The 20,736-nt window shown below is 49.6% G+C and overlaps 11 protein-coding genes across 11 annotated transcripts; 4 read left to right on the top strand and 7 right to left on the bottom strand.

The window, feature by feature from the left end:
* Positions 1–598: 598 nt before the first annotated feature.
* On the bottom strand, positions 599–1,333 carry M437DRAFT_54419 (uncharacterized protein; the record flags this gene model as incomplete). Its single annotated transcript, XM_041022689.1, has 1 exon — positions 599–1,333. One exon carries the CDS (start codon positions 1,331–1,333, stop codon positions 599–601), a length of 735 nt encoding a protein of 244 aa, XP_040877433.1.
* A 1,806-nt stretch (positions 1,334–3,139) lies between these two features.
* M437DRAFT_77479 (uncharacterized protein) lies at positions 3,140–3,643 on the top strand (the record flags this gene model as incomplete). Its single annotated transcript, XM_041026816.1, has 1 exon — positions 3,140–3,643. The coding sequence occupies one exon, from the start codon at positions 3,140–3,142 to the stop codon at positions 3,641–3,643; it is 504 nt and encodes a 167-aa protein (XP_040877432.1).
* A 178-nt stretch (positions 3,644–3,821) lies between these two features.
* On the bottom strand, positions 3,822–4,676 carry M437DRAFT_34398 (phosphoglycerate mutase family protein; the record flags this gene model as incomplete). The annotated part of the gene is made up of 4 exons (XM_041019276.1): positions 3,822–3,961; positions 4,013–4,172; positions 4,218–4,568; positions 4,620–4,676. Coding segments are annotated over 4 exons (708 nt in total), but the record flags the coding sequence as incomplete, so codon positions are not given.
* Positions 4,677–5,243: 567 nt separating this feature from the next.
* On the bottom strand, positions 5,244–6,335 carry M437DRAFT_86868 (uncharacterized protein; the record flags this gene model as incomplete). Its single annotated transcript, XM_041028542.1, has 1 exon — positions 5,244–6,335. The coding sequence occupies one exon, from the start codon at positions 6,333–6,335 to the stop codon at positions 5,244–5,246; it is 1,092 nt and encodes a 363-aa protein (XP_040877430.1).
* A 438-nt stretch (positions 6,336–6,773) lies between these two features.
* M437DRAFT_68309 (uncharacterized protein) lies at positions 6,774–7,757 on the bottom strand (the record flags this gene model as incomplete). The annotated part of the gene is made up of 1 exon (XM_041025094.1): positions 6,774–7,757. One exon carries the CDS (start codon positions 7,755–7,757, stop codon positions 6,774–6,776), a length of 984 nt encoding a protein of 327 aa, XP_040877429.1.
* A 1,423-nt stretch (positions 7,758–9,180) lies between these two features.
* Positions 9,181–9,345, bottom strand: M437DRAFT_12944 (uncharacterized protein; the record flags this gene model as incomplete). Its single annotated transcript, XM_041018688.1, has 1 exon — positions 9,181–9,345. A coding segment is annotated over one exon (165 nt), but the record flags the coding sequence as incomplete, so codon positions are not given.
* A 767-nt stretch (positions 9,346–10,112) lies between these two features.
* M437DRAFT_86865 (uncharacterized protein) lies at positions 10,113–11,333 on the bottom strand (the record flags this gene model as incomplete). Its single annotated transcript, XM_041028541.1, has 1 exon — positions 10,113–11,333. The coding sequence occupies one exon, from the start codon at positions 11,331–11,333 to the stop codon at positions 10,113–10,115; it is 1,221 nt and encodes a 406-aa protein (XP_040877427.1).
* Positions 11,334–11,911: 578 nt separating this feature from the next.
* Positions 11,912–13,678, top strand: M437DRAFT_86864 (peptidyl-prolyl cis-trans isomerase-like 2; the record flags this gene model as incomplete). The annotated part of the gene is made up of 3 exons (XM_041028540.1): positions 11,912–11,921; positions 11,974–11,990; positions 12,050–13,678. 3 exons carry the CDS (start codon positions 11,912–11,914, stop codon positions 13,676–13,678), a joined length of 1,656 nt encoding a protein of 551 aa, XP_040877426.1.
* A 1,076-nt stretch (positions 13,679–14,754) lies between these two features.
* M437DRAFT_17663 (IF-2B-domain-containing protein) lies at positions 14,755–16,217 on the top strand (the record flags this gene model as incomplete). The annotated part of the gene is made up of 2 exons (XM_041018916.1): positions 14,755–15,243; positions 15,303–16,217. Coding segments are annotated over 2 exons (1,404 nt in total), but the record flags the coding sequence as incomplete, so codon positions are not given.
* A 1,137-nt stretch (positions 16,218–17,354) lies between these two features.
* Positions 17,355–18,335, bottom strand: M437DRAFT_68304 (uncharacterized protein; the record flags this gene model as incomplete). Its single annotated transcript, XM_041025093.1, has 3 exons — positions 17,355–17,685; positions 17,735–17,852; positions 18,023–18,335. The coding sequence occupies 3 exons, from the start codon at positions 18,333–18,335 to the stop codon at positions 17,355–17,357; spliced, it is 762 nt and encodes a 253-aa protein (XP_040877424.1).
* Positions 18,336–18,990: 655 nt separating this feature from the next.
* On the top strand, positions 18,991–20,688 carry M437DRAFT_54397 (putative alpha-1,3-mannosyltransferase; the record flags this gene model as incomplete). The annotated part of the gene is made up of 2 exons (XM_041022684.1): positions 18,991–20,217; positions 20,296–20,688. The coding sequence occupies 2 exons, from the start codon at positions 18,991–18,993 to the stop codon at positions 20,686–20,688; spliced, it is 1,620 nt and encodes a 539-aa protein (XP_040877423.1).
* Positions 20,689–20,736: the final 48 nt, after the last annotated feature.

Below are 20,736 nucleotides of genomic sequence, written 5' to 3'. Positions count from 1 at the left end.
CATTCTCATCTTCTAGCTGTCATGTTACAACCCTGCAAGTTCAAGGAACTCCTTCTGTTGCTTGTCGACTTTGACAAGGATGAGGCTGACTCGGAACTCTGCGGAGAATAGCTCCGTCGTTTTGGCCAATCATGATGTCACGGTATCCGGCAGTTCCTGCCCTTTTCTTGACTTTTCCCTATCTTCGTTCGCAGCAGATTAGCAATCCTTGTTTCGCGCGAGCAAAAGCCGCAAAGTCCGTACCCTAGAAGTGTGAATCGAGAAGTGATCTTGGTTCGCTGTTGTACTTCTGTTTCCCGGCCACTGAGATTTGCATGCTGGACAGCGTGACCATGCATCGCCCTCCAGCTTGTGATTGTCCTAGCTGTTCACGAAATCAAAGTCAAAGAAATGCGAGAGTTGATGGTGGATGTCTGGCGCTCAAGAGGCCATGCTTGTGATTACTATTTATTTGTGCGGACGTAACGTGGCACATTACAAAAACGTCAAATGGGTATTGTTGAAACAAAAGGAATAAGTGCCGATGCATCGCTCATGCAGTGCCCATAGAGAGGCTAAAGGAAACAACGAAACAACAGGAACAGGCAGGTAGCCTCTCCTACAGAAATAGGAAGGTCAAAACACCGCTCAGCAGTGCCAGGTAAGAAGCTCTGCTTCGGTGGGCTGCAGATGTGTCGAAGGGAGAACCGCCACTGCCCTCTTCGGTCTGAGAGTGCTTGGCAGCCTGAGTAGTTGATGAGAGTGTGGTCTGGGTGGCCATGAGTACTGATGACGGCGTGCTTGTGGCGAAGGCGAGAGACGTTCCGGTGATGGTAGATGTGACGCCAGTGAACACATCAGGGTCGGAGCTGCTGGACTGGGGCAGTGGTCGAATGGTAGCGGTACTAAGCGCGGTGACAAAGCTAGTGCTCATGCTGGACGTATCGACTATGATGCCGGTGCTGGTAGGAGTCATGTCGCTGACAGTCATGGTGCTGGAGCCGATTGAGAATGATGCCGAGGTCTTCTGAGCACTGCTAGCTTGAGTTGCGCTGGCAGCATTGTTGCAAAGATCCTGGATGCCCTGGCCGTTCATGAAAGCAGCGATGATGTTGCTAGCACCATACTGTTGACTTTGACAAGAGCTTCTGACGGAGGATCCCAATGCAAGCAAGGCCGAAAGGCAAGAGGAAGAGCAGTCTCTAGTTTGGAAGTCTCCACCATCACAGCCATCGATGTCAGAAGAGTAGATGGTCTTGCAGGCGCCAGTCAAGTCGGTCAAGCGTGGGGTGAAGTCGTTGAGTGTGACCGCTGATGCAAATTGCAGGACAAGCAAGAACGCGATGAACAACATTGTCGGGTGATACATGGTTGGTAGTGTGTATGGGTGGCTGATGGTAGTGTTGATGTTGTTTTTGTGATGAGTTTGGTGATGGTGTTGTAGTTTTAAAGACGCCCGTGAGAAAGCACCAGGCTATCAAGAATTAATGACAATTGCACCAGGCAAGCTTTGCACGCTCTTGATGATGGCGGTGAGTCTTGTCGCGTGCTTTGTGTAATGTGAATGAAAGCGAAATCAAGCTGCAAGGAAGAATTGAATCGTGGAATTCTGAATGCACGGAGTGGAGCCTGCCTCGCAAACGAGGTTGTAAAATGAGATCGAGCTCTAAAGGCGATGTAGGAAGGAACAGAACAGTTTTTGCATTTCGGCAGGATGGATATACCAAAGCTTTTGACGGGGAAGTAGCGATTGACAGCACAGGGTAGATCGCCTTGTTCATCCTCCAGTACACGGACTACCAGGCAACGTCACACACCTGCTATGTATGTGCATGTTCTCTGTTCTTCCACACGAAGTTGTACCCGTTTGGTGGTTTGATGAGGATGAGACGTGCGATGACCCCTCTTGAAAACTTCTGAAACACAGTCTTTTGTCGATCCTTGCGCGAAATCTTGCATGCAACGCTTGTGATTGGTCGAGGCAAGCGCCAAGAGACGACCTCGCATGCGAAGCGATCAGAGCATCTTTCATGAGCTTTGACAAGGCCATCTCAATATAATCGTTCGTGCACGGCGAACGTCCGGAGTATCGAAGTAAGACAAACGACATAAAGTCTGGTAGATCTCTCCATGACACCGAAGAAGGGAACACTTACTCGTACTTCTACCATCACCACAGACAGAATTATATCCCTTCCATTTGTCCATTCCGGTACTGCATTCTCACTCACTGTGTCAGGCACGTTTCAGGTCTCCTTCACTTCGGGTAAGAGTCCTGCTTCACAGCTCCGCGATGAGACAGACTCCCGACCAGCAAACAGTCAAGCACTGCATGCAGACGTGACATGGCTGATCTATAACGTGCCTGAAGCACCTATCAAACCTCGCTTTCCCCCACCCATACGTTCCTGCAGCTCCGTTGCAAGAAAACGAAACCAGTGGAAACGGCATGGTATCCATGTCGAGGTAAATATCTCAAGTCCTCAACCATTGTTATGCACAATGGCAAAATGATGGTCCACCAGCATTCGTAAGCTGCAAGTCAGAGAGCCTGATCATTGTTAGGTGGGCGCAATTCTCTTGACTCGTAGTTCTGGTTACAGTGCTCGCCTAAAGAGCAGTATCGAAAATCATGAATAAGCTGGCCGCAAAGGCTTGACAAGGATAAACAGCTGGGCTTAAAACGGTAGCCAAGAAGCCTGTCTATATTATCATTGACGTATATACGACAGGGTTGCAGAGGAAGATTGATCGGACGATGCACTTCTCCTATAGTTGTCCGGATGTACGGCGTAATCTCGCGGAGCTTTCTTCCCAGATATAGCTCGGCGAAAATACAGACAAGATCTGCTCAAACTCCAAGTCAGGGGAAAACCGCGCCGCAAGACGCGTCCGCTGGAATACGAAGATGATGCTGAGATCTTCAAGGGATGAGATGGTCAAATTCGTCGACTTGAAACAAGAAGAGTGAACCCCTCGTGAACCCTTCGAGGGTCTTGGCACGGGTGAACGCTGCGTCCTACCCCACGCTTTCGGCAATGATCTCATTTCAAGAATTTTTTGTATTTTTTCTTCCGCTTCCATAACAACTCGGTTCGCATCACGCATAATACGTCTCCCTATCTCTCGCTGATTGGACCTGTTCCAGTGAACACGCAACATGTCAGATCAAAACTCGCCCTCGCAGTCGCCGGCGCCGTCGCAATCCTCTTCCTCCCTTCCTACCTCGATTCCCACCATTCGTCCTAAGAAGCAAAAGCCAAACTTCACACGCCCTGCGACCTCAGACCTCCAGTCACGTCTTCAGGCTTTCCTCCCACAAATGGCAGCCGCGAATGCTGAGCTCGAGAAGCTTGCGAAAGAAGGTGGCCTCGAGGGCAAGAGGCTTGAGGACGTAGGCGACGGTGATGAGTACGTCGAGATGGAGCTTGGCTTGGGTGTCATGGAGGAAAAGAAAGAGGGAGAAGACAGCAGCAGCGATGATAGCTCAGGCGAGAGCTCGGAAGATAGTAGTGAAGACAGCAGCGAGGATGATGAGGAAGATGACCAGGAGCACAACAAGCAACAGAAAGAAAAGGAGCAAAAGGAGAAGGACATCCTAGGCCGACTCATGGGACACAAGCAAGGCAGAGAAAAGGCCGCCGGCATTCAAGAGGTTGAGTGAAGCGCTAGTCTCGCTCTTCTACCATCTTTGCTCTGTTCAAGTTTCTTGTCCGACGTAGAAGCGACGACACTGGCCGACCGCACCTCGGGTCACGATATGACACAGTCTCTCGACTGCCCTTGCTCTGTAGCATCTGGCTCGCCAAATGCTACTTCTCAGTCAGGCCCACGTCTTCTACCTCCTTCACGACATGAGGCTCTGTCTCTCCTCCATTCGGCTTCGGAGCCAGCGTCGCCTTCTCGACGACGTGCGCACTGCTTTGTGTCGACTTCTCGGTGAACACAAACTCTCTGATCTCGCAGTTCTGCCATCCGGTACCTTGTCATGTCAGCGAGAACTGTTTCAGCAATCTTCGAATTGTCGACTCACCAAGAGAAGCATTGAAGCTGGACCAGTCTTCGGTCAAGGCGTGCAAGAAGCCGCCATGCGAGACCACAACCACAACATCTTCCTTGCGGCCGAACAACCAAGAGCGAAGCTTTGCAGCGCGTTTCTGGACGGATGCCCTATCTGGAGCCCATTTTCCTTCCTGCGTTTTGTCAGCATTGGCATATCCAGATTCTGAAGGGCCTACCTTAACGTTCCATCCCTCCTCAACCACATTGAAATCGATCTTGTTACTCGGAACACTCAGTTCTGTGTCCCAAAGCTCTCCAGCTTTGACCTGTCTCTCCAGTTCATCTCGATCTGTACCAATATCACAGGGATATGCATTCATTTCCTGTGCCATTGGCTGTAGAACAACCCTCACTCCATCTCTCTGTAAGGCGGGTGCGAAAGCGTGCACAGCTGTCTGAAGAGCACGGCGCAGAGGTGACGAGACAACCAATGCCACGGAATCATGATGTGCAAATGAGGCACTGAGATCGCGGCATTGAGATTTACCATGGGGTGTCAAGACTGCATCAGGGATACCGTCGTCGTGCTATAGCTATTGTCAGATTTCGTTTTAAGAATGATGTTGGTGCCAATTCACCTGTGCATTGTGCTCCCCTTGAGCGTGGCGAACAAAGTAAAGTGTTCTTGGCGGCATGATTGAGTTTTGCAGGTGATGTCTCGCGCGACAGTTATATAGTCTTTTGCCAGGTTGAACTTGTTTGAAGAATGAGAAATCACCAGCAAAGATGTTTTGCATGTGAATGATCAAGAAGGGAAGGCCTCATGTGATGTAAACTCGGGATACCTTCCTCGTCAAGATACCGCAACTCGGCCGCACTTGCCTCTTCAGGATCATCCGTCAACTTCACTCCTTGCCTTCACTCCTTCCCAAACGAATTCCATGAAAAACTTTTGGCAGATACTTTGATGTTCGAAACGAAGGTCGCAATCTTGAAGGCGATTATGCAAGGATACTAAGATCCATGTATGTTGATGTTGGAATTCACGTTTGAATTAATCTCATGCTCCGGGAAATCTCAAGACAAGCAGAACAGCAGTTTTGTTACGCTTCAATCGAAAGGGCCAAAACAGGTTTGGAATTCAACATCGTGAATAACCTGAAGTGCGAGCTCCTCAAGAACGTGGAGTCTGAGGAATCAATCCATTGCTTCTCTCAAATGGTAGATGTCAATGCCGCTCAACTTAACAATTTGCAATGACCTTATTCGCCAAACTCATAATCTTCGACCAACTTCTCCAAGAAGTCCTCCAGGTCTAGACGATTATACCAATCGCCATACCAATTCAAGAACTCGAAGATGGAGTCGAAGATCCTGGTTGGGTGGACTATACCGTCGTCGAAATCGCTTTCGAGATGAATGACCACGCGCCAGGCCCACTCTGCTTCGTCTTTGTCGTCTTGGGTCTTTTTGGTGTCGTCAGCGTTGTCTTGGTCCGCCTTGTGACGGCAAAAGAGGTAGTAGCTATGCCACCACTCGACTGGCTCATATTTACATATTCCGATGGACCAGCCGAATTGAAAGCCGCCCAAGACATCCAGGCGTGAGAGTACATCCATCTCGAAGAGGTCTGCCCACGTGTCGTTGAAGTTTTTTACGGTAGCCTTAGGAGCTTTGTTCCTCCCATCAAGTATTTCGCGCATCTGCTCTCGAACCAGGGTTTCTTGCTCCACATCTTCATGCACAAGGTTGAACAGACATCCATCGTCGCAGACGAGATGATCTCGGCTCGCTTTAGACACAACTTCCTTGATTGGAGCTTCAAAAGGACAAAGTCCACGCCGATCATAATCAAGACTGAGAACTCCACTTACAAAACCGAAGAACGCGATCAGTTCTTGCGGCACAACCACTTTGTGCTCCTCCCGCCCCTTGAACACAACCTTGATCATCTCTTCCACCAGCATAGTTGAGAACTTCTCGCTATAGGGAAGTCTATAGCAATTCCTCTGTAGCTGTGGCAATCCTAACACTTGCTCTAGCCGCTCGGGTGGCCATCCATAGTCGCCAACCTGTTTCGGGGCGCTCTCTGGCTGGTTGCTGAAATCCTCATTCTGACCCCAGTCCTCTGATCTAAAGAGGATTTGAGCTATACGATTGAGTTTTTCCTGCTCGGTGAGATTGAGAGTGGAAATAGCGTTAACGCAGTCGCGGAGGAGACGTAGGTTGCTCTCTTTGGATTTTTGATTGTACGACTGGACTGCAAGGTGCATTTCCTGTTTGAGAGTTAAGGCGTCTGAGTCGATGGCGACGTTGTGTGTGCCGGCGACAGTTCTTTCAAGATCTTCCGACATCTTTTTGACAAGGCCGACGGACAGATTAGTATGATTGGAAAGAATGAGCATGGTTCGATGAGAAGCTTTTATCTGTTTGAGAGCTGGGCTTGGCTACTGCCTGGTTAGCTGCCAAGTGTGACCAGTGGTAATTTCCCAAAAAGACCTTACGTGTGGGTCTAATGCTGAACTATAGTAGCCAAGCCCTTTAACTCGCAAGACTCATGAGGATAGCCCTTCGGTGAATCCGCGGTTTGAGACCTACTGTTGTTCTCGGCAGCTACATTATCACAAGAGTCCTATACTCAAGAGAGACTATACCCACCTGTTCTGTTGTTGAATGATCAGGTCTAGCAGATCCAAAGGCGCTACTGCCTAGATCCTTCCTGCTGATAGTATCCTGGTACTTCACCTCGTGCCTCCTCGGTCTGCCACTTTTCTGTCAAACCTACCATTGACTCAGTCGAATTCGATCCCCTCAACCAATTCCTTCAAGAACCGAGCACGATCCAACCGATCATACCAGCTTCCATACCATTGCAAGAAATCGAAAATCGTGTCGAAGATCTTGAGTGGTGCCACTATGCCTTCGCCGTGGTCGCTTTCCAAATGCACAACGACACGCCAACCCCATTTCGTGTTGACTTCCTCATCATCCTTACCCCACATCGCAGTGACATCCTCGTCATCCTTGGAGCGGCAGAAGAGGTAATAGCTATTCCACTGTCGAACTGGCTCATCTCTCCAAACCCCAGTGTTCCAACCAAAGTGGAAGCCTCCTAACAGGTCTAATTGCTCAAATCCGTATCCAGATGGCATATCTTCCTCGATATCTTCAGGGAATATGCTGTTCCTCTCAAGGGTCTCGTGCATCTCTTCTTGCGATACGCCTTCCTTGACCGGGGCTTCGAACTGACAGAGCCCGAGTCGGTTGTAACCCAGGTCGTACACACCACTGACACAGCTAAAGAAAGCGACCAACTCTCGAGGCACAACAGATGGCTCAGCATGCTCTCCAAACACAAATTTCGTCATCTCTTGGACAAGCATGGCAGAAAAATCTCTGCTGAAAGCGGGCTTCAGGCTGTCTCTGCTCAATTGCGGCAAGTCTAGGACCTGATCAAGGCGTTCTGGCGGCCAGCCGTAGTCACCAGCTTGCTCTGGCTTGAGATGCGGCTTGGCGTCAAAATCGATGTTGGTTCCCCAGTCCTTCATGGCGAAGAAGACGTGGGCCATTCGGTTGAGTTTCTCTTGTTCTGTCTCTAGACCGGCTGCAGCGACAGCCTCTACGCATTCGCGCACAAAGCGAAGGTTGCTCTCCCGAGCTTTTGTATTGTACTCCTGAATGCTTTGCTCCATACGCTGTCTAAGAGCTTCATCATCTTCGTCGACATGAAGGCTGCGAAAACTAGCGATAATTGCTTCCAGATCTTCGGTGTCCATATTGTTGTTTCGCGCCGAGGCATCAACGTAACAAGACTGCTACGAATCAAAAGCTGGACTGACGGGCAGTCAGTTCTCATTTATGAAGATGCAGTTCCTGGCTGTCGCTTGGTTGTCGATGGATCAGAAGGAAAGTCTTAATCTCCGAGGAGTGAATCGACTATAAGTGGATGTAGCCGCCAATCTGCTTGACTCAAATGAGCCACAGGATAAGCTATATGGGTCCGAAGCACAGTGTGCTCGATTCATGGTGTGCACGGTGTATCGAGCTGATAGAAAGTGTTGTGTTATACAAAGTCCGTCCGATTGAGGTGGGCAAAGTCTGCCAAGATTCCGGATCATGCTTCCCTCAGACGTGTTGTGAGCTACTTGCCTCTGACATCAACATTGTACTTCCTTAGCACTACTAGGGTATCGAATAAGCGGGAGCAGTGTATATGAGATTGCAGCAGCGAAGGTCACGAGTTCTGCTTTCCATCCTCAGCTGAGCTAGGCGCCCAAGGCCACATTGGCTCGTGAAGTAACCACCCAAGCAAGACGACGTATTTGGATAGGTGTAACTACTCAACCGCTGGAAGTACACAGGTCTGAAGTTCGCACGAAGAATTCGGATCAACTGGCCAGAAAGCTAGTATCCCGACACCCAAGAAGAAATGTAATGTCGTCATGCACATAAAGTGTTACCGCATCTGAAAAATCATCTCGCATGACCCCAGGCATCCTGCGATAAGCAACAATGCTCATAAGAAGATGGTTGAGCTAATCGTGGGCATTTGTAGGTTCGCTTCAGTATCGTTGACGTATCACCTTCAATCTACCACGCCCTCGCTTTTTCTCTGATGTGAGACGTCGAGGAGTAGCTGAGTCGAGACGGCTCTTCAACTGAGACCACTTCTCCGTCTGTGACCCACTCTTCATCTGAGGTTGGTTCTCCATCAGGCATCGGTTCTGGAAGTCTGGTGTCGAGTGTGGCTTCTTCAGGCTCTGGTCCAGTTTCTTCGATGTAAAGTGTCCTCAATGGCTCCTCGGCGGCTTGTGAATCTTCGTCGTTGACGTCCGGGTCGAAGACTGAATTTTGTTTTGGCTCGAACTTGGGATGGTATTGAAACTGTTGCAGGAGATGTGGCTTGAGAGGATCTTGTTGTTGCAACACGACGATGCGCTGCACAGGTTGTCCTGGGCATTCACCCTTCGACCAGCAACCGAGCTCTTTGTACTTGTAGAACCTTCCATCCGGATACTGGACATAGATCTCGGCGGGACCGTGCCTCTAGTAGCGGTATCGAGTCTCTTGCTGTGCAGGGAAGTAGTAGGTGCCGGCTCCAATTGCTGGTAGTCCATAGCCTTGGTAAACGACCTTAGCACGCCCTCTTCTGACATCATCTCTCAACTCTGCAGCTCTTCTGCCGTCTGGGAAGCGTAGAATGATGTACCAGGCATGCAGAATACCAGGTGTCCAGCCGAACAAGGTGAGGACGATATTGATGAACAGATGATGGTCGCAGCCCGTTCTTTTGAGGACGGATAGTGGAGGTAGGAAAAGAGCTACGATGGCAAGAAAGAGTCCACCCTGCGAATTGTTAGCTAATTCCTTGAGTGTGGAGTCTAATGCGACAAACCCAAAGACCCATGATGGATGTGAAGTCAGGGAAGGCAGGATGGATAAGGTCGCAGAGGCGGCTGTTTAGTTGAGATAGATGATATCTAGAGATGACAGTGACAGTGATGAGTGAGACGAGGTGATGGTATGTGAAAGGGGATTGCGCGAGCATGGCCTGAGCTTGACGCTGAAGGTGCCATCTTGATGACTCCTTCCTCAGACGTCAAGAGCATGTGAAGATGGGACAGCAAACTGTGGACACAAGCCAAGAATGTTCGAGGGTAAGAACGAAGCAGCTGAGAGTAAGGCTCATGCCTTTTTAGTGGAAAGTGTGCTCGCCGATACTGTTACGATTGGAATATATTCAAGAGTTCAGTCACCCCTCCAGTGGTCCACAAACCAACAAAACGTCCTAGTTGGACGGGTCTTCCACGCAGATAGATATCTCTAGAGAAGGCATAGAATCTAAGATTGTTTACCTTCGTTAGGATATGACCACAGGGAAACCGTGCAATAATATCTCTCCGAGATCAACACTTGCTCCTGAAAACCATGGTGCATTCATAAAGCTACATTGGAATCCTTCAGAACATGGCCGAAATAAAAGAAAGTATCATACACAGGATTGAGGTATCAAAACATTCTTGACCACTACAATTGCTATCAACATTCTGATGACATCGACCGCAACAAGTATCAGCAGAAACAAGCCCAAGTTCCATTATCAGGAAGACCGAGTTTTCCTCAACCATCCATCACAGCTCATCAAGGCGCACGTTCTCGCTTCGTCCTTGTCTTACTAACTTGATCTTCGCCCATTCGCTCTCAAGATCCTCTTCCCAGGCTCTTCCACTTTTTTGCTCCAACATCTTGACCAATGCGGAAGACCCAGGAGCGAAGAATTCCGTCTCCTCAAGCTCATACCAGCCTAGGAACGTGAACTCCTTGAGCTGACTTGAGGATCGGACTTTAGAGAATACAGCGATAGGTTGGAGATTACTTGTCTTTGTTGCATCACCAAGTGGTTGAGTGGAGGTAGGCGAAGTTGATGCAGCCGACGAGGAGGAAGCGACTTCAGGTCTCTCAGAAGCCGCTGATACCGTACGGCTGCGCAAATCTATCAGGTCAGGGTCTGGAAATGCGTTGCTGGGATCATCGTGCTCATGCTCAGGCTCTCCAGCGTCCTGATCCGGGTAAGGGAGTTCATGGCCGGGGAGAAGATGGAGATTGACCTTTGCAGATACGGCCAGCTTGCGATAGCAGCCGTGGTTGCCATTCTCGTAATTGCTGAACAGGACAATGAACTTGAGAACATCGGGTTTTTCTGCCGCAGCGTTCAGGGTCTGTATGCTACCATGTTCAAGTCGGAAACGTGTGGCTATCTCGGTAAGTGAGACAAGTCCTGAATTGTTCCTGCCAGGTCTCAGACGCCTGGTAGATGCATGTGGCTGAGTTGGGATCACTAGAGTGTTCATCAAGGCGTTAAGTTCCAAAGAGAATGGGGAGGCTAGAGGACCCGGCCAGCACGGATGGTTCCCCACAGAATAGCAGGGCGTGAGTGTTCTTGAGAGCACACGATCAACACCATGCATATGTTCAACGTGGCCTCCCCAAGTTTGACCATATTCAGAGGCAGAATTCGATCGCGCGGGGCCCACAGGAGGGACCTGTCGAGCAATGGAGCGATCGAGTATCCTAGTATGGAGTCTCGGCCTTGCTCTAGGGGCTGCAGGAATGTCGTGACTGATTGCAGAAGTCGGGTGAAGTGTTTGGCGGCCAGACTGGGATTGGCCTGGCGGATTGGGCACGTGCGAGCTGTAGTTGTACTCAGGATCACTGTCAGTGTCTATAGACACATGGATGCCGCTAAAGCTCAGAGGCTCGAAACCCTTCATGGCGTTCGTAGTGCTCGTTGGGTCAGCTAGAGCCCAGGTGCGTGAAGAAGTGATGTATGAGGGCATCTTTCTCGCTGCCATGGTGAATTGAGTCATTGAAGTAGGTCAAGAAAGTAAATTGTGAAGTTGGCTTTGCAGTTATGGTGGGCTTATGTACTCTCCTGGCATGCGCTTCGAGAGCAATACAGCAGGGAAGACACGTGTGGTATGTTTGGCCACATAGTGAGTGGAAGCTACAGGCCACGCAGACCTACGTGGACATGGCTGCTGAGCCTATCGGCTTACCTTGCTTAGAATACGAGCGAACACATGCCGACTGTGGATATCAAAAGTACACTCGTGATTGAGATCAAGGTATCACGAAAACCCCGCTGAGCAAAGAAGGAAGCCGAGGGCACGAGCAGGTTGAATCTTGCTGCAAACATAGCGGGGTTTTTGACACGCTGCTGAGATTCCGGCACGAATGCTATCGAGAGACATGTTTGAGTTGATGCAGAGTGTGCAGCGCAGGTCGTGATGCTAAAGCAGGAACGAAGTCGATCAAGGAGGAAGGCCCGTCAACATCCCCATCGGGTTAGCGTCAAATTGACTCGCTCTCCGTCATACTCGCGACTTTTGGTTGCACTTGACTTTGTTCAAGAAACAAACCAGCATTCATCATGGGAAAGGGTAAGTCTCTCTGGATTATTCGATTTGAACAGATGACTGACTTCCATCGCAGGCACAGATAAGTTGTACGTATGTCGTAACCTTCTTACTGGATCTGCTTGCGACTCGGCTAACATACCGCGACACAGATCACTCACAGCGAGTGGGCTTCCGACACTGCCTTCTCTGCCAGCGCTGGCGCCGGTGTGAACAAGGGCAATGTTCCTGGCGCCTTCAAACGACTTCCCTACAACTTTTGCGCCTTGTCGCTACAACCATTCGAGCATCCAGTCTGCACATCCGACGGGACCATCTTCGATCTCACAAACATCCTGCCATGGCTGAAGAAGCACGGAACGAACCCCGTTGATGGCGCGCCTTTGAAGTCAGCCGACTTGATCAAGCTCAACTTTGCGAAGAACGACGATGGCGAATACGTCGATCCTGTCACCTACAAAGTCTTTACCGACAACACTCATATCGTCGCCCTCAAGAACACTGGAAACGTCTTTGCTTGGGATACTGTCGAGCGCCTCAACATCAAGGCCAAGAACTGGAAGGACCTAGTCAGCGATCAAGATTTCAGTAGAAAAGACATCATCACACTCCAGGACCCACAGAACATCGAGTCGAGAGACTTGAGCTCTTTCAAGTACATCCAAGAAGGTGCAAGCACTTTGACACCAGAGCAAGAGGCTGAAAGAAGCGCCAACGTCAACACTGGTGCATTAGGAAACGCTGCAAAGATTCTCAAGGCTAAAGAAGCCGTCGCGAAAGCAAGAGCAGACAGACAGAATGCCGCGCAAGGAAACTCGTTACAACGAGCAATGGCAGAGGCAAAGAAGTCGAATGCTGCTACTGGATCTTCGAAACCTGTTCCGTACAACGCTGCACAGTACACGACAGGAAAGGCTGCCGCTTCCTTCACCAGCACTGGTATCTCCGTTCATACTGGCAATGAGCGCGCGTTATTGTCAGACGAAGATTATATGTTGAAGCCTAAACGCGTCAAGCACAAGGGTTATGCTCGCCTTCAGACAAACCTTGGCGACATCAACGTCGAGCTACACACCGATCTCGCCCCCAAAGCCGTCTGGAACTTTGTCCGTCTAGCACAAAAGGGATACTACAAGAACATCCTCTTCCATCGCAACATCCGCAACTTCATGATCCAGGGTGGTGATCCAACAGGAACAGGGCGAGGTGGTCAGTCAATCTGGGGCAAGAACTTTGCAGACGAAACCGAGAACGCCCTCGTTCATGACTCTCGTGGTATCTTGTCAATGGCCAACAAAGGCAAAGACACGAACTCGTCACAATTCTTCATTACTTATCGCGCCGTACCGCACCTCAACAAGAAACACACCATTTTCGGCAGAGTAGTAGGCGGCATGGACACCTTATCCCGCCTCGAAGCCGTCAAGACAGACGAAGGCAATCGTCCCATCGATGACTGTGTTCTAGAAGACGTTGTGGTATTCGTGGACCCTTTCGAAGAATTCCAAAAAGAACGTGCTGAGAACGAAGATGCACAACGACTGAAAGAAGAAATCCAACGTCAAGGAGGTACGGAAGATGACAAGACTACCTGGACTGGCAAACGCATCAGAGGCGATGGAAAGGTCGAGAACACTGGAGCATCTGGAGTAGGCAAGTATCTCAAGACTGCCTCGGCGCCGCCGGTCGAAGAAGATGAGATTGTGGGAGAATGGGACGAACCAGAACCCCCGAAGAAAAAGGCAAAGTCAGGTGGGTTTGGCAATTTTGATAGTTGGTGACAAGGGAGTATCATATCACATTAAGTGGTCATTGATGAAGCACTTTAGCTATCACTACCAGCAGATTACGAGCACGCTTTGTGTCTGACTATGATCATCCAAGTCATCGTGCGTGGCATCTCGTCACTCTAAACTTGTTTCTCTCGATCACACTCTTGAACATCAGACATTGCACCTTTCCCTTCATCCTCCAACGTCACGTCGGTTGGTTTAGTCAGAACTGCATAATGCTTGCGACGTGACCTGTAACAATCCACTAGTTGTAACACGCAGCAGCAGGCCTGTAACAACAAAGACCACTTTACGAGTGTATCTTCTGGACCCAGAGTAGCGGCAAGTGCAAGAACAGTTAAGAGAAGGAGTATGTTGAATACAGCAAAGCCTGTAGTTGCGATAAGCAGATATATCACGTATCTCGATGCAAACGGTTAAAGGACGAACATACCATTATTCCATACTACTTCCCAGCGCCTTGGGCTTTTGGTTTGTAGAGCCGGTACTTTCTCCATAGACAGATGTGATGGTTCTGAGATGACTATGAGATGGTCACAGACAAAGATCACTATAGCTCGAGGTCAGGGATATAGTCATAGCTACATGGTAGTACAAAGTACAGTAAGCAGAAGAAAAAAGGAGGAAAAAGAATAAATGATGTCTTGAGGAGAGTGTCTTGGCACTGCGGACAGATCGACATGGAGGCTTGACTCATGTGAATTTTAGGATTTTGATATCGCATCAGCTGCTGGACCGTCGCGACTTCTTAGCGCATCACCACATGTTATAGCAGAGGCTTCTGTTTCGCGACTATATAAACAACTCAGACCGCTTGTCACGCGACGCGAAACACTTCTGGAACCGCAGACGACTCGGTCAGAGCAAACAGATCATTCACGCGCAAAACCTCGGACGAGAGCCGAAACCACACAACCATCATGTCGTCAGCAGCAGGAGAGGCTGACAAGGCCGCGAACACACCTTCGCAGAACGAAAATGCAGAGAAAGCAGCAGGCGCAACGAAAAAGGACAAGGCACAAAAGCAAGAAACCGGAAAGAAGGATGAAGGCACAGCAGATGGAGAAAAGAAGCTCTCAGGCGCCGAGCTGAAGAAACAAAAGCAGGCAGAGAAAGCAGCAAGACGTGAAAAGGAAAAGGCCGAACGCATGGCTCAGCTCGGTCAGACAGCTGCAGCACCACAGACACCTGCCAAGGGCTCCAAAGGCGGTGATGCAAAGAAGGGTGGAGAGGCAGCACAAAAGGGCGGTCCTGCTCAGGGCCAGGCACAGCACAAGAAGGGTCAATCTCAAGGTGGAAACTTGCCTATGCGCGGCAAACCTGGTCCTGGAGGAGTCATTCCCATGACTCAACAGCAGCAGCCGCAACGAAAGACTAATAAAGAGGTCGGTCTGTTTGGCCATCTCTACACAAATGCCCCTAAGAGAAACACTATGGAGGGTGTGAGTAAGGAGGTTCACCCTGCTGTTCTGGCACTGGGTCTGCAAATGAGCTCCTTTACTGTCTGTGGTAGCAATGCACGATGTGTTGCCATGCTGCTTGCGTTCAAGAAGGTAAACATCCATATTCATTATCCGTTTTTGTCGTTCTGTATTCTGACCTGAAATCCCAGGCCATCCTCGACTACCAAACACCACACAACACCTCTCTCGCCCGCCATCTCACATCTCATTACCTCTCACCACAAATCGACTACCTCAAGTCTCACCGTCCCATCTCTGTCTCCATGGGCAACGCCATTCGTTGGCTCAAGGACCTCATCATCAAGATCGACCCCGACACGCCAGAAGCAACCGCAAAAGAAGACATTTGCGCCGCCATTGACACCTTCATTCGCGAACGTATCACCGTAGCCGACACTGCTATCGCTGCAACTGCTTGCGCAAAGATCCGCAACAACAGCACCATTGTCACATACGCAAAGTCCTCCATTGTCGAGAAGACACTGCTTCGCGCTTGGGAATCAGGCACCCGCTTCAAGGTCGTTGTCGTCGACTCGCGTCCTCTGTTCGAAGGCAGAAATCTGGTACGACGACTTGCCAATGCTGGAATTCCTGTTACCTATCTCATGGCTGCCGCTGCACCTCACGCTCTCAAAGATGCTGATTTGGTTCTGTTGGGTGCCCACGCCATGATGGCCAACGGTCGCCTATACTCACGTGTGGGTACTGCTGCAGTAGCCATGTTGGCCCACTTCCGCGACATCCCAGTCATCGTACTTTGCGAAAGTATCAAGTTCACCGACCGAGTCGCTCTGGACAGCATCGTGCTCAACGAAGTCGCACCTGCTGAACAACTGATTCCCGTCTCAAAGTCTGTTTCCACCCCTGCAGCAACAGATGCCAAGAAAGACGACAAAGAAGAAGACTCACAAGCGAAATTGGAGAACTGGCGCGACATGCCTAATCTGCAGTTGTTGAACATTCTTTATGATGTCACGCCTGCTGAGTATGTCAATATGGTCATCACTGAGTATGGATCTTTGCCGCCTAGCTCTGTCCCTGTGGTGCATCGTATCAGTACAGAGAGGGATGTCAGACTGTAAAGGTCTTGTGGATCATGTCTTGGTGCGAGCGACGTGCAAAGAGAAGATAGCAACATGAGAAAATGAAAAGCATTAATGATCATCGATATCTCGGTCCCGAAACATGATCGGCCTGAAAAGAGATGCTCCCCGGCATTGCCCCTCGAAATTTGCATTCGGTGGTTGGCCGCTTCAGCGAGGGCGAAGGCGAGAATTCGGGAGAACAATACTAAGCTTCGTGTAGCGTAGGCCTGCCTTCCAGCACTCAACCTAATTTGACATTACAAAACCTCTTTACACCACTGTCACACTGCTTCGAACCTCGACGGTTTGCCTCCACAACAATACATCGCTTGCTCGAGATGACGCTTGTCAATGGTGAAATGCTCAACGAATTCACATGATTTGTCTTTGCGTTGCCAACCTTCGAATGCGCTTAGCCCACGACAGTGCTGTTTGACCGACTGGTAGTGTCGTGTTTTCATGGGATGATATAATTTGACAAAATCGTCTCCCCGTCAGCCTGGCAGTGAATTGGTGCTCTGGTCTCGATGTCTTTGTTTGCATACAACAACATCAAGACCATCACCACAATGCTTACCAAGTAGAGATTGACAGGAAGTAATCTCCGCCTACTACTCGAGCCATCTCTATTCTTTGACATCTTCTTCCTGTTCTTTATCTCAAGCACAAATCACACGAACCGAACCATCTTCATCCGAGGCAAGCACGTTTCAGCCATACCAACACGTGGCGAATCTACCAGATCAAAGACCTTGTCTCCTCATCTTCCATCGAACATATAACCGCCCAACCATCCACTACATCCTCTCTCTCTCTCACCCACAAAATCACAAACACTCGCTAGTAAGCCCTCCTCCCACAAGCCTACCAATCTTTTATCCTTACTAACAAAAGCCCCCAGCTTTTTCAAAGTAACACCAACCCCAATCAACATAATGGCCATCACCGACTTCTCTACCGCTGGTACCATCCAGAAGAGCAACGGCTCACTCGTCAATGCTTCCTGCACTCTCCAAAAGAGCAATGGACAGCTTGTCAATGCTTCTTGCACTCTTCAGAAGAGTAACGGACAGCTCGTTAATGCCTCTTGCACTCTTCAGAGCAATGGACAGTTGGTCAATGCTTCTTGCACTTTGCAGAAGTACTAATTCTCTGCCGGATGGTCTGAGGCTTTCTCGCCCTGGGTTCGTCGCTCTTACTTGAAGGATCTTCTTGGAGGTTTATACTCATGCATGTTCTCATGTTTCTGTCTGGGTCGTTGATGTTTGTTGCGAATCTTGGATTGGTCTTGTTGCCTGCTGCATTGGGTGACTTTGCTATCTGAGGTTTCTTCTTTCTACTCTCAATATATCTTTTTTTGCTTGCTTGCAAATCATTTAGCTTCTTCCACTTTTGTATTTCGATGTGACATCTTGCTGTCGTGCCTCGTGCTTCCTTCTTCTCATGGCTGCCCTCGATCGTTGTGTCGAAAATGTACTACCGTATACGGTAAATACCTTTCCATGCTTCTTGTGTGCGTTTCCCTATGGATGCCATTATATGCTCTGTAGACAGCGATCGTTGAAGTTTCTGTTGCCACAATCTCAGAGACACTGCTCTTATTCGGTCGACGACCTGACTGTGCTTGTAAAGAGCATTTTTGGGTGTTAAAGCAAGTAGGTAGAGTACGTACTACGTTCAAGGAGAAGCATTTGTGGAGCTCTTGGCAAAAATTGGCTTTCGTATCGGCTTTCTAGCGCCGACGTCCTTCGAACGGTCATCACCTCTTTGATCCTGCTGCTTACTCGTGTTCACCTGCCATGTCTCAAAGACAGTCAAATATTCTTCGCTGTATCTGTCGTTGACATCCTGACCATGTCTCCACGGTATCGAGGGCCCGAATCGCAGCATACCGCGACGAATAGTCTTCGATGCCGTTATGTAGTTTGCATCATCATGCTTCTCCTTTACCATGAAAGATGCCAGACCTCCTGAGCTCTTCGTCGTCACCGTCGCCGTTGACACAGGGGCTCGTGTGCTCTCTGGCAGAAGCCTGGCCATGAGGCTTTCGATTACAACGGTCAGTACTACTTCTGCTCGGCTCTTTGCACCCAGCATTGTGATGATGGCGGACGGCTACCGCATCAATTGCATGGCTTCCTAAAAAGGAGTTTCTCCCGCGACTTTATTCACAGTCAATTATCTCTCACTGTTTCTCGCAACCTTATACTACTCACCTTCATCTAGAGGCACTCTTGATACCAGTCCGCATACATAGAGCTTGCTACTACTTATAACCACAGACCACGACTGGCACCGTCTAGTTCATATGTATATCAACTTGCCCTCACGGAGCAGCACACCTGCAAGGGGATCTCCAATGACACCAGGCTTGCCGTCGAAATACACAGATTACTTCCACCAACCACGACGACGAACTCATGTTGTCCGCATACTTGCCATTTCTCTTGCCATCGTACTCTGCTATATCGTTGCGACACGTGGGCCGGAATCGTCACAATGGGTGCCCACAACCATACAAGACAAAGTGAGCTTTGGCGACCACGCTGGGAAACCTGTCGACGAGAAAGCACCGCCGCGTGGCTACAGTGATACGGATAGTGGCAGGTGGACTGAGCCCGCCGAGGAGCAAGATGAGAGCACATTGGACAGTGGGAAAGAGATGGAACATACTGTCGATCGTATTGAAGGAGACGAAGAGGCCGAGTACGAAAAACTCAAGGATTCGCAGACCGACAACAAGGATCCCGACATGAAAGAAGGGTCTGACTATGTCTCATCAACCGGAAGTGACGAGGAGTCTGCTGTCGAGCCATCACACCATACACAATCCACACCATTTGTTGCTCACAACATTGGTAACGGTGAAAAGTACTCCTTCCGAGAGGCTCTCAGAGATGTCCTTCACATGGTTCCAGACGAAATCTACACTCGCGATTTGCTCCGCCCACTCGAGGGTGGTGGTCAAGATCGTCTGAAAGAGTTGGGTATCAGAGCTAGGGCTTTCCATAAATTCTTCACCGTCTGGGAGGCACTTCATGTTGTTGCTGATACAAAGCTGACCTATGTCCGCGACGATGTCATCAACTACCTAGAGAATGCCCCTGAGAAAGAACTTGCCGATGTCTCAGACCTGGAGCGCGGAGACATCATCAGAGCCTACGAGAGGTACAGAGCATTCTTGGCAAAATTGTCGAGTATTCTTTACCCATACACATCTCCTTACTTTGCGGACCATTTGACTCTCCATGCACACTTCCGCAATGGTGGTCGTGGTATTGTTCTCTCTGGCAATGACAAGCAAGCGCCCTTTATCTTGACTTCGATCATGTCCTTCCGCAAGCTGGGATGTAAACTTCCAGTCGAGATCATGTATCTCGGCGAGAACGATCTCAACGATGATTGGAGGATGAGGCTTGAGTCCATCCCTGGCGTTGTCACTCGCGATTTGAGTCAGATGGTTTCTGACGAAGGATGGGAGCTCAAGGGATGGGCATCTAAGGCATTCGCTCTACTCATGTCTAGCTTTCGCGAGGTTATCTACCTTGATGCCGATACCTTGTTCTTTGTCAACCCTGCAGAGCTGTTCGAAGATCCTGGCTACATCGAAACTGGCGCTTTGTTCTTCCGCGACAGAGTTTACGCTCCTTCGTCTCGCAAGCAGTGGCTCAAAGACATCCTTCCCAAGCCTATCTCGAAGAAAGCGCAGACTTCTCGTTACTGGACTGGTGAAAGTCGTGAGCAACAAGAATCCGGTTGTCTTGTTGTGGATAAGTGGCGTCATCTCGTTGCTATGTTGACTGTCACCCGTATGAATGGGCCTGATCGCGATGATAATGCCAAGACTGGTGCTAAAGGCGTCTACTCGCTATTCTATGGCGACAAGGAGACTTTCTGGCTCGGCTGGGAACTTGCTGGAGACACAGATTACTGGTTCAACGAAGGTGCCGCTGGCAACATGGGTGTTGTGTCTGAGCACGTCTACTATAAATTGGTCGAGGGCAAAGCAGAAATCATCGATAACTACCAACCACCAGTGTCACAATCAACCCACGAGCACGACGCAGAAACCCAAGACAAATCGAACCAAGGTGCAGAAACTGACAAAGAAACGTCCCTCACAAAACGCGACGACAAAGTCCACGAACTCTACACAGTCTCCTCACCACAACTCTTGCATCTCGACCTCAACAACCGACCCCTCTGGTTCAACGGCTGGATCCTCGATGACAAGTACGAAGAAAACAAACACGTCAATGTTAGCACCTGGGACGTATACCTCTCTGAAGTCAAGGAAACCCACGAAGCCGCAGAATGGAGGATCGGAGGACATAACATGGCAACATTGAAGAGTAATAAAGCTTTCGAGTTTACGCAGAAGGAAAAAGATGTGTTGCAGATGATTGTGGAGACGGCGAGGGAGAATGGGGCGTTGAAGCCTGGACAGTAGTTCCGTCCAGAGTTCTCTACAAAATCGTGATATAATATCGGCGGTGTC

Source organism: Aureobasidium melanogenum, assembly GCF_000721775.1.
Source record: "Aureobasidium melanogenum CBS 110374 unplaced genomic scaffold scaffold_20, whole genome shotgun sequence".
Taxonomy (NCBI): Eukaryota; Fungi; Ascomycota; class Dothideomycetes; order Dothideales; family Saccotheciaceae; genus Aureobasidium; species Aureobasidium melanogenum.
Note: the sequence above shows the minus strand (reverse complement) of the source record. Positions and strands in the feature narration are given on the sequence as shown.